The 12,877-nt window shown below is 39.8% G+C and overlaps 1 protein-coding gene across 2 annotated transcripts in view; it reads right to left on the bottom strand.

The window, feature by feature from the left end:
• Positions 1-4,105: 4,105 nt before the first annotated feature.
• Positions 4,106-12,877, bottom strand: part of csnk1g1 (casein kinase 1, gamma 1) — a 31,243-nt gene continuing 22,471 nt past the window's right edge. For both annotated transcript variants that reach the window (XM_080842997.1, XM_080842998.1), the window contains exons 12-14: positions 9,719-9,822; positions 6,557-6,580; positions 4,106-4,534 (exon numbers count right to left, since the gene is read on the bottom strand). In XM_080842997.1, coding sequence (XP_080699123.1) covers positions 4,480-4,534; positions 6,557-6,580; positions 9,719-9,822 — 183 coding nt within the window. In that variant the 3' untranslated portion in view covers positions 4,106-4,479. The remainder of the gene's footprint in view (positions 4,535-6,556; positions 6,581-9,718; positions 9,823-12,877) is intronic.

Below are 12,877 nucleotides of genomic sequence, written 5' to 3'. Positions count from 1 at the left end.
AAGAGCCTCATGCCCAGAATTTGAAATAGAATGCTTGCATGTGTAAATTAGTAGCTTTTCCTTCACAAGCCATGCAGATACATACCATACAGACGCACTCTCATCTCCCAGACAGTCTTAGGGATGAGTGGCAAACTGCGGAATAAAAAGTCTGCCAGGTTTGAAATTTTACATTTCTCCCACACTTGTTGAGGTACCAACTGTGTATGAAGAACTGTATCTCTATAAGATTGACACACAAACACTTCCATACAAACATTCAAACATTACAGTTGTATGCAAACTTTGGGCACCCTGAGCAAAATATGTATTTTGTTGATTTTTGAAATGAAAAGAAAGCAAACAAGCATTTTAAAAGTGAGAAATGAAAGTCATTATAACATGTGAAAAGTTTTAGGCCCTCTTCCACTGTAAAGTCTCAAAAAAGGCCTCACAAGTTTAAATTATGGACTTAGGACTTGTAAAGCAGGTTAAGAATCGTCATTCGCAACTCAAGCCGAATCTCGATGAATTGTCTGACTCTACAAATGTTGAGGGAACATTCAACTTACATAGCCCTCTCTAAGCAATGGACACCGGATCCAACTGAACCTATTTGATGCCCATACAAAAGAAGATTTTTATAACACACCAAAGCATTACAGCTGGCTTCCCAATGACCCAAATACTATTAAGAAATGGTTGCTCAAGGAAGTGAAAACGAGATCTTGAGGACCTAAAACGTAAGCACACCAAGCCCCTCATGACTCAAAAGACCTGCAGGAAAATGTAGCTGAGAGAGGTGCACCTTTCCACTGTGCATTGCTGCTTGCACAAACAGGGTCTACCAACAAGGGCCATCAGAGGGAAACTTTACCAACCACAAAAGTCAATGTCTGAAATATACAGAGCAAAACCTAGACAAGCCATTTTGAAAATAAATACTGTGAACAGATGAAGTTGAAATAACAAAAATACAGTAATTGAAAAGAATCCCTCGACAACTGTTAAGTATGCAGGTGGATAATTCAGTTTTTTATGATGGCTATTTCTAGCAGCCAGTGGCATAGGAAATAAACAAATACAGAGAAGAGTAGCTTTCCACAAAACATCACCAAATACAAGATGTAAATGTAGTCAGTGAAGAAATGGAAGCCTAAAAGACAGATTTCTAAACAGGATCATGATTCAAAGCATAACTGACAATACATAATGAACTTCTTAGTCACACTTAGCTTAGACCTTTGGACACGCCACAATAACTGTTTATTTTTATCTATTTTTAAAGCCTCACTGTTGAATATTGCAAGGGCTCTTTTTACTTATTTTCACTTTCAAAGTCAACTAAATCTGTCAGTTACACAGGGGTGCCCACACTTTTGCATACAACTGTTTATAGATGCCCACATGAAGTCAGCCCAGCCTATGCATGGTCTCAGGCCTGTTCCACTCAAGCTTCTCCCCAACTGGAGCAGTCACAGTCTTCAGTGAGCAATGAAAATGTGTCTTTGACTGCACATACGCACAAGCAAACATGCTGACTTGTTAAATAAAAATCAAACTGCCAAAATGTTAGTAGTCATGACAGCAACACCAGCAAACCTTTCTGTAAAAGAAATATTCATTCAAGTGAATCAAGGTTCTCACAAAGATCCATCTATGTAAAACCATCCACTTTCCAATTTTGAAAGGTTATGGAATGTGATCTAGTCAGTGCATATGCTAAGGTCAGTTGTGAATATATTGCCAAAGCAGGTCTGTAGTAACACTGGCCAGCAAGTGAAACATCCAATCTGGTCCCGTGACTTTGAACACCCACAGAGTATACAGAGGACAGTAGAGTTATCACATTTGTATTGTTTGTTTGTGTTTGTGTGTGTGTGTGTGTGTGGGGGGGGGGGGGGCTTTAAAATAGCATTTAAATTCCCTATTAGTGTAACAACATTCAACGCAAAACATCAACAATTTCAGTTACAGAAGAGCCCGCTTAACAAGCCACAAGCTACTGCTACTTCCTGGCCTGATGTTGACAGTAGCAAGAGCCACTCCTATGAATAGCCAACAAGCTCTACAAAAGGGAATACACAAACAAACAAAAACAGAGGCACAACAATAACTCTTGACTCTCAAATGAGATTAAAAATAATTAGAAACAGCAACAGAACACAAAACATTATATTGCAGTTTAAAGCAGAAAACTGACTTTTCAAGTACTTTTGAAATTAGTTCCACACACAGTTGATACTCAGTCACTATGAAAATGAAGGGGGGGGAAAGCTCTGTTAATGCTTTTCGCTCAGATTGTACACATCGCCTGATGATCAGTTTATTGGCTCTGCTGTCTGAGGCTGGTCATGATAATAGGGAACTTCAGGGTAGGCACAGAGTGTGAGCCTTGCCCCAACACCTCTGAAGGTGAGGTACTAGCTGTTCAAACACAAATCTGTCTGAACAATCAGCGTCTGACCATACGGCATAATTAATCTTCAATGTTCTCATGATTTATCAGGGGGGCATGATTAATGCATCATCAGCAGGACATGATTAACGTTTCAGCATTGTTCGCCCCCAAAAACATCCCAAAGCAGCATGTAGAATGTGCCCAAACGTATGGATGTCCATACCAAACAATTAGACGTCACACTGAATGCAATCACTGTGAAAAGGAAGTAGTACAGGCACTCATTTTCAATATCTTGTCTCATAGCAATTCTCCACTGCACTCCTTCAAATCTTTAGATGACAGATGGATTAGAGAACCCAAGGGAACACAGCCCATCAGTGCAGTACATTAAAGGACAGGACAGGAAAGAAAGGTACAGGCAACGCCAATTAAAGTAAACAATAGCTTAACAATACACTGTGCAGTCTCCCTAACACATAGCTCTTGGTCTTTCAGGGTATATGCAACATATGGCAATCTTACCACAGACAGTACTAATACATTTTAATGCTCCATTTACTGTACATTTCAAAAAGGAAATAATATATATAAAAAAGAAATCCAAGGGGAACAATGCGCTATCTTGCAAGAAAAGCAAGGCAACCTAGTCATTATTGTGTTTAGATTTTCATTCCCAAAAAACAATGCCGTGCAATGTATGCAGTATTCAGGAAACCACAACTCGACCTCAGCTGTCCCAAACTTCCAACCCCAATCCTTGAACACTGTTATATACACTGCACTCAGTGAAGTTCATAACAGGCCCCATCCACTGCTCAAGACCCTTCTAAGATCTGGAATGAGGATGTAAAGTTCTTTAAAATCCTGGGACAGTTGGCTGTCGTCTACACACTATGAGGTCCAGAGCAGTGATGTCCAAGGGATTGTTAGGGTTCGATGGCGACTTAAGACATGCTTGGATAGGCCGTTAAGTTTAAGGCATTGACTTGGTTTCGGGTTCCAGGAGTAGAATGGTTTAAGACGACCATGCGCCTCAACCCCACAGACTATTCTGCATTGTCTTTATGTGCCTCACCCAATCTGACTATATTCTGCCTTTTCTTCCCATTGATAATCACCGATTAATCTGCTAAAAATCCAATGGCACAGAAATAGGGGGTGGAGATGGTAAACAGCGTCATCACCTTGCCTAATGTAATGATGTTTACCAAGGGACAAAAAACTAAAAACATTATCTGTGTACAATGACCTGAACATTCTCATCTCTGGCATCCATTTCTGTGTATGAAATCAGTTTGTTAATAGCAAAACTCAATTTAAGGCAAAAAAACAAAAAACATATGGAAACTAAAGCAGCACAAACTGTTGACAGAGAGAGTGCTTTACAACAAGCATCTCCGCAATGAAAGAAAACCAGTGACATTTTAGAAACCCATGCTGCTGAGGCATTTCACCATCTAATCAAAGAACATGATGCCAGTCTGTCAAACATAATGTACGGGGGCAAGCTCAAGGCCATCATTTCATATGTTGCAAATAAGTATTTGGTGTTTTGGTATGGAGCCGTAGGCAGTTTGTCTGTCTTTTGCATTTGTCATCCTATGGCAACAGCTGATGTGTTCACAATCACAACTGAACAACAGAGGCTCTGTGTTTGAATAACAAGTGCAAGCTGCGACCCCCCCCACCCCCCACCCCCCAAATAATGATTTAAAATAAAAATGTCCATTTCTTATTTTGCAACTCCCCAGGTCATTCCACTTCCATTCATATATCTTGGTGAAGGGAGAGTGTTAATTTACATGTACACAGGTAAGGTAGGTGGACAAAATGGGGGTAAGAACAAACAGCAAATTAAACTGATATTTTAACCATGGCTGTGTCCAACATCCTATCAAGCCTGTGCACCAACACATCTGGAAAAAAACAATACACATACAAAAACACAACTGAAAATAAATTAATTCACTGGGAAAACACAATGCATGTCTCACTCTCAGATACAGGGTTCCCAACTGGAAGCCATTAGTATTTCTTCTCGGGTTTTCGACCTTCTCTCAGAAGTTCAGTTTCTCCCCCTCATTTGACTCAGTAGCTCATTTATGTCGAGGCGTGTTCTTTTTCCGTTTCCTCTTGAAGAAGCAGCAGCACCTATGAATATACAGATGACACAATCATTACTGACGCGTTCACTCACATTCCCTAGATATTTATGAGGCATCAGGAAAGACAAACACTGAACAAAAGCTACAGAATGTACATAGAATTAAAAAAACTAATAGCTCAGAGACCAATATTTCCACAGCAAAAGAAAAAAAGAAAAAGTGGATAGGTTTTGTAAAGCAAGACCTAAGATCTTGATACAGATGTCATTTTAATGTTGTGGCTACAGAAAACCACATTCCACACCTTTACTGCACGTGAACTTAACCCTTTGGAGTCGCGGGCATAGTCAGCAATGCCAACACAAATTACCGTATATGAATTTCCTAAATCGTGATTCTACGCTTTGCACCACTTTAACACACAAATGTGATAAAACAGGGATTAAAGCAAAAAAAATCTGACTGAATTGGTTTTTTAGGCCATTCCTATTGCCCATCCAATTAGGCAGTTATTGAGGCTGCCCCAGATTAGTGCCGCCTTGTTCCGCTGTGCGGTCACTACCTGCAGGTTTTCATGTAAGAAAGCGGATGCAGCTGAAAAATAGGATGTACATAACATGTTAGATGTAAGAACTGAGTAAATGTAAATGCCCACGTCTGTGGAGTGACTGCTGTGTGTCTGCCCCTCATCACCACCCAGACGACGAGGAGCCAAAGACTTGTCAGGTTCGTCGGAAGAGTTAACCAGAACAATCTCATCCCCCTACAGACTGCTTGTGTACATAAATAACTTTGCGCAAAATGCTAAGAAAGTGCTATATACATACAAAAACATTATTTGTATTATACCCAGGAGAATCACCTAAAGTTACTATAACAGCCAACTAAATCAGTATTTCTTGCACAAATTCCAGTCAAAGACAGTCATTTCCTAATTGTAGATTGTGGGTTGTTACGATGGAGGTACGACACGACTGACAACAAGTTGCACGCTCTAATGGGTGGAAGTGGCTGAAATGACCACATAAAAAGATAACAATGTACTCCACAAATTTCACATTTAACTATGCCAATGGCTAATCGTTGTTAAACCAGATATACAATCGCTGATCGTTGTTAAAACAGAAAGGGTTGCAATGACTGACACCAACGTTTGGAACTTTTAAACTGCTTCATGCATTGCCACCATGAAAAAAACATTTTCCAACTGGAGTGATGCTTCTCTCTGGGGAACCAGGACTAAGTTCAACTGAGGTGGTGGAGGGTACAAATATCTGGGTGTTCAACTTGATAAAGGCTGAGGCTGTCTACAGACATGACAGAGCAGATTCTACTTCTACTCCTTAATGTGTGCAGCAAGACCTTTTACCAGTCTGTGGCGGCAAGGACAATTTTCTTTGCAGGCATCTATTGGGGCAGCAGCTTTAAAGCCAGTGACACTAAGAAGTTAAACATACTTATTGAGAAGACTCTCAATAACTGGCTCTGTGCTAAGGACTTCCCTGGATTGTTTTGAGCCTCAAAATAGTTAACAAATGGATAAAAAAAAACCACCTCAAACAAAAAATCAACAAGCACAGAGGACACAGGAAAAGCTGTAATCCTTCAGATATATGGCATTAACATGGTAGATGAACAAGAATATTGATAAACCACTGACACTACCTGGATTTTCAAAAATATGAGAGCATATCAGAATCAATTAAGTGCCTGAATCTGTCACCGACTCCAGAGTGTTAAATACGGCAATTCATTTTGTGAAGCACTAGGGCAGTAAACCTCTCCAGAGACAGCCTTGCAGACACCTCCACAAGACAAACATTACACTTCATCAATTCCCCAATGATTCCTTTTAAGATCATTTTTTTTGTAGAAAGTGTTTATCAAATCACTTTTCATTCAAATAGTCATTTTTCTTTTACATTTTAATGTGTATTGCTCAAGCATGAGACCCTAAGCAGTCTGTCCCTTTAAGCCTGATCCAGAGATCCTTAACCTACACCAAGACACACATATCTCCAGCTTCCCTGATTGGTATAGTTTCAGTGGAGTGGAGAGAGGGACTCACCACATGTTGAGCATTTTCACGCAGCTACAGAGAGGAGTATGAAAGAGAGAGGAGACAGAGACACATTATTTAAACAGAGATGATGAGACAAACACTCAGTGCAGGAAAAGCAGAGTGGAAGTGGGGGATAGAGGGAGTGATGGAGGATGAGTGGAAGCGGGGGATAGAGGGAGGGATGGAGGATGGAAATGAATATTGACATTGATAAAGCTACAGTGGTCTTAAAGAAGAGAGTAATGATGCTTTTTTTTTAAGGGATCCATTGGTGATCAATTTTGGAAATGCAGTTTATCTGCCAAAAATTAAAACAAACTTTCATATTACTTAAATTATAATAGGAATGGACAGAAAAAATACATTGCTGTGCTTCAGTGGTCTTGTCACAACCTTTCTCGTCACCTTTCAGGTCTGGTCTGGTTCAAAGTCAACATTCATAGTATGTAGTAGTTCAATAAATAGCAGCACATCATTTTTGTGCAGCATTCTGAGGAGCCATTATAAGTAAAAATATCATTAAGCATATGATGCATTCATATTTGTAACTTCTGTAACATTTTTTACTGAACTTTAATATAGCTCTGCTTGCTAGTTTAATACTAGTGACCTACTTGCAATCACTCCCAGGGCCTAATTTACTAACAGAATTGCGTTCACTTCAGGCGTAATTTCTGCGTAAAATGCAGGTAGACATGGAACCGAATTTACAAAGGTGGCGCACTTGAGTAAAAACGCAGATTGCCCGCTGCTGGGAGGGTATAAAGGAAAGTGGGTGTTCGTCGCAGATGGGAGGAGATGCGTAAAGTGCGCCTATTTATGATTCTGTGGTATTTACTAAAACTGCCTGACGAGAACGCCTCTCTTATTTGCGTAAGAATTCTCCGCCTGATAATAGCAGTTCTAAACCAGGTCTGTTCATGTTTAACAAAGCAAGAGGTGTTTTAGTATGACATATCAGCTGCTAAATGAAAACTATGTGCGTGCGAGAAATCTTATGCAACTAATAAAAAAAATAATAATAATTGAACATCAGAAATGTTATTTGTTTTTATGTTTATATTTGATATATATAATTTAATATAGGCATATAAAAAAATGGTCCCACCAGCTATTTCTTTGCCTTTTCCACCCATCGTTCAAGCACACAGAGTACAGCGCTCGCCTTCTGCGTAGGAGTAACAGGTATCTATTCAGGAAAAGTATGTGTACCTGAAGTACACTAACTAAACTAAGTAAATTGTAGAGACAGAACAGCATATTCATTTCACCTTACATGTTTATTTTGACATTATAGCCTATCGAGCGCAAGCTACCCCCAGTGCCATGGCAACTGACGATCCTGTCCACAATAAACGTATGTTCACAAAGAGTGTCCCCTTCCTAACATTAGATGGAATGTTGGAGAAGAAACGCTGGCATTACGGTGTAAAAAGGATGAAATAACAATCACAGAATTTAAGGCACCTGGACGTTTTAGTGTGGACAGAAGGGCTAAACAGAGAAATATGTATGCGTTTCTATATTTAGTGTGGACGGCGTCTTAGTTTGCTGTAACCTCGTGAACTAAAAGCTGTAATTCTAATTTCTTACTCATCATCCATGGTGGCAGGAACACGCCGGCCAATTCTCCCCTATTTTAGCGGCGGGCTAATAACACTACAGGGCGGAGTAAGGCGCTAATCACGCTACGCTGTTTGGCAAAGGCGCTGATTACGCTACGCTCGCAAATGTTAGTAAATGAGACCCCCAGTGTCATATTAGCCAAATATGCCAAATGTTACATGTTTACACACAGGCCTACTGAGCAATCCTATTTGAAAAAAGACAGCTTATAACGCAATGTGGCTTATTCCAATTATTGAAATTAGCTATTCAACAAAAGTCTTAGGGGAAAGACGGAGTTCAATTCTATGAGACTGCTTGTATTGATTTTAAAAAGAAATGTCGGACAAGACGCAAAGAGAACAAAATACAAGTTATGTATCCATCCTTTAGAAATGTTTTTAAAATAAACCCCACTGTCATTCAGTTTAGCAGAGCTGTTCACAATATATGCGCTGGATTACAATATTGCTCAAAATATATGATACATTTAGCTCAGAAAAATACAAACAAGCTCCACCATATTCAAGATTAAATATTGATTCCGCCATATACTCAGGGTTGAATGTCTGTGCATCTTAAGGTTCGACCTTGTATATAATTAATAATTACATAATGGTGTTGGCAAAGCAAAAAGAGAACAATGTGCTTAAACTATTTGTGAAATAAATATGCTGTAAAAATCTTTTCAATGGTTGAGAATAAATATGTTGAGTAAAGTGCTTCCAATGGTTAAAATTAATAGGCAAGAGAAAGAGAAAGACACAAAGAAAAAAAATATTAGGTGGTTCCAAGGGCATTACCGTTGTACATCAACCAGTTACTTATGTGATGCAAGGGTGTTGCTATGGCAGTCAAGGAGGTAAATATGCTGCTATGTCAGGTCTTATGATTGCTATAGCTGTTTCTAGGGTGAGGCTATATTACCGAAGATGGTTGCGAAGGTAGTTGGGATGGTTGTGGTTACATTGGATATATGGTTCTAAACATACACAAACACCTGCCCATGTCCAAGCACTTACTTACATACACACGCCCTTTCACACATATATATATCTATATAAACATCCTGTATCTAAACCTGCATCTAGAGTCAGGCAGTCTCAATGGCTCAATGACAGAGCGAGTGATCAGTAACTTATAGTGATAAGTACTAAACTGTGTGCTGCCTTTACTACGGAGGTCCAGAGGCTGGTGTAGGGATGCTAATGGTTTAGGAGGTGGTGTGTCTGATGCGATTGAGTTTGCTCAGTTGTGACTGATCAGCAAGGTGAAAAAGCCGGGGGAGAACCTAAGCATGGGCTGAATTATGCTTTCATAATTGAGAGCAACTTGAGCTTGACAGTTCTTTTACCATACATACAGTAGAGTGGGCGATTTTCAAATATGTGTTAAACTTCATGTTATTGTGTTGCTTAAAGTGTGTGTGTGTACTTGGTGGGTTGGAAGTGCAAATGCTGATCAGGGATTCATAAATCCAGATGTCAAAAGGACCATGAAGAGAGACACAATATCATAATAACATTAAAATATGTATTTATATGACAACCAAATTCAACATACTTAGCTTCTTCAACCACTTCCACTTCAGCATGTGCAGTGATGGGGGCGTTAGAATTAGCCAGTGGGTCATCTATGTTCAGTTCACCATTGGTTGAACTCACCACCTGAAACATGGACATTTTCAATTTGGTTAAAACCTCATATAGATCAAAGTCATTTACAGAGTGCAAACATTTACATTTAGGGGTACTCAAGGTAAGTCATAGATCTCTGCATGCTCAGACCATTCTAAGATAATTGTATAGACTGTGTTAGTAAACTGATACCGTAATGGTTTAACAACTAAAATCATTTGAAAGTAGTAAACACTGCGTGAAAAGCGATGTATCCAGAATATCCCGACAAAGTACGTCCGCCAAACTGATTATTTGCCAGAGGTATTCTGGTCCCCGCAGAACTTTAATATGCGGACTGGCCAAACACCCACAAATGTCCGACTCCAGGTGTTATGACCAGTCTTTAGTTGATGGCTTGGCTTTTCAAATGCTAATAACAGTCAATGGTCTGGGTGGGGCTAGGTACTGAAGCCTGCCCCTCTTCCCTCTCCCTCCCCCATTAGTAGTTTAGGGAAGTAGGTATTAGGGTTTAGGGATTAAGGTAAATATTCAATATACATTTTAGAACAATTTATATTCTTGCATCGGACTGATACTCTCAGTATAGACAATAAAATTGTCTAATAAGAATCGCATGAAGTGCTTTAAACCTAGCCTACGGTAGACCAATGCCATAGGAAACATGTGGCATTAGAGTTGAAATCGAGGGAATAATGCCACTGTGTGATCCTATCTGACAGACCCAGGACAGAAAAAGTAGCAGAGAGATAAGGGTGTTTTTCTGGCTTTTTTGTAACAAAAGGGAAACACGAAATACGATATAAAATAGCATATTGTAAAGTAAACCGAAAATATATATTATTTTTAATATATATCTTTATGTGAAACACCGTTTAATCAACGATTAGATGTTGACAAGAAGAGAGTTAAAGACTTGGGACCCAAAGGTCCGGATAAAAACATTCAGCAGCAGACCACTGATAGCACCCGGAGCTTCTCGTCAAACCTGTAGGCTATGCTAAGCAGAGTTGGTTAGCTGGTTGTTCAGTTAGTTATGCGTATTTTTGTTTCCCCTGTCTTGTTGTTCCAAAGTCCTGGGTCTGAAGCACTCTGGACTACAACGGGTATGAGGGATCTAAAGCACCTTACTGAAAAATGTAAAAGCATGAATCTGGCCTTAGCCATCTAAATAACAGCCTGAAGCTAAACCTCTTTGGAAGACTGAGTATTGCAGAGCAGTTGGACGAAGGGTACCGAATTGGCATTCGAAAACATGTCGTATCATCCAGTGTTTCTGAATCTATTCTGCTCTAAACCTCTAGTATCATCCAGTGTTTCTGAATCTATTCTGCTCTAAACCTCTAGTATCATCCAGTCTTTCTCACTCTGTTCTCCTCTAAACCTCTACACCCTGTGTTTTTTGAAGCTTCTCTGTTTTAAACTTCTTGTACACAATGTTTCTGAATTTATTCTGCTCTAAACCTCTAGTATCCAATGTTTCTGAATCTAGTCTACTCTAAACCTCTACTACCCAATGTTTAAACATCTGGAACCCAACCCAATGTTTCTTAAACCATTCTGCTCTAAACCTCTCATGCCCAATTATACAGTTTGTTGAGAGTTGTTAATGGACAGTGTTGAGCACTGTGTTTTCATGAAATAAATCTTTTGTTTTTGAATATATTATATTCAAAACCTCTTGTGTGTTTTTTTCTCTTATTGTGTAGTGCGATTTAAACCGCACCGCCCAACTGCGCCCCCCAAAACAAATAAATCACCAGCCGCCACTGCTTAGAAGGCGTCTCAACTACTGCTTGCATTTGGATGCGCTGGCTCTTACCAAGATTGTGCGTGTGGGAGGGGGCAAACAAGTGTGAAATGTGTGTGATGGTCAAACCTAAAGCTACAGGTAATGCAATTCATTTAATCCTATGGTCCTTTGTGTGTGTGTGTGTGTGTGTGTGTGTGTTAGAGAGACAGAGAGAGAGAGCTGTGTAGGGCGCTTTTGTCATGGGTTCAGCACTAGACAGTTCCCATCAAATGGGGTATCCACACAGCAGAGGCAGTGAAGGGGCAGCAGGCATGAGCCAGTCAATCTCACAGTCAAGCTCTGTTGAGCTGAAGCAGACTTTCTGCTCTTTGCTTGCACAAGCTACCTGTAAGGCAACTGAATGAGAAGGCTGTTCTATATTCTATGGTTCAGATCGGTTGTTTTATTTATTGTATTTTTTGTTTCATCAATCAAGTTCCTAGACGACGCAGTGCCAATTAGTGTTAATTCAGAGAGTTTAGTGAATGCTAGTCATGTCAGCGTGTGCAGGTTCAGAAGGTTAACTTAATTCTACTATACTATACTACTTTACTTTGTTATTCACAATAACCGCAGTCTTTTGCATTACTTTTTAGAGAGTATATATGATGCAATAGCTCATGTGATCATGTGATGGATATTTCCCAGCGAGCATGAAGCTTTTCAAAGTGGGTTTTTTCTCTGCTACCAGTTCGACTAGCTTTCCAAAATTGATCTCTTCCTCCGTATGCCCCGATTGCAAGCCTATGTCAGGTTACAAACTACAGACAGCATAGTCACGCCATTCTTTCTTTGCCTTTTCTCCAGTTCATGGTTTGTTTGATTAGATGAATATTGACTGGTGTTTGACTGAAGCGCACGTTTTGGACACACTCTTTGTGAAAGTGAGACTTATCCAGAAAATACAAAGCAGACACCTCCACATTTGGAGAAAGTTACAAACCATGACTGCAACAAATCTGCATATTCCAAAGATGGCTTGCTTAGTGGTTTTGCGATGCATTTTTGTACCATTCTGCATTGAAGTACAATCCAGCGGTCTCCTTTTTGTCTATTATTAGCTGTGAAGCTTTACCTGTCTCAATGTCCCGACAACAAACCTCAATGCAGTCGAAACCAGCCAGTTTTGGTTCAACGGTGCTGGTAGTTTTGACGGTCTCAGCAAGCACAGAGCTGCTGCTTTGGGCATCTTCTGGCTGCGCTGGTTGTAAGGCTGAAGGACCGTGCTCCATAGTTGTGGACATCAGGTATGTAACATTGTAGTTTTGTTTCACTATTTTTTTTCTTATGCAA

Source organism: Sprattus sprattus (genome assembly GCF_963457725.1).
Source record: "Sprattus sprattus genome assembly, chromosome: 8".
NCBI classification, from domain to species: Eukaryota; Metazoa; Chordata; class Actinopteri; order Clupeiformes; family Clupeidae; genus Sprattus; species Sprattus sprattus.
The sequence above is the reverse complement of the archived record's forward strand: the minus strand, read 5'-3'. Positions and strand labels throughout refer to the sequence as shown.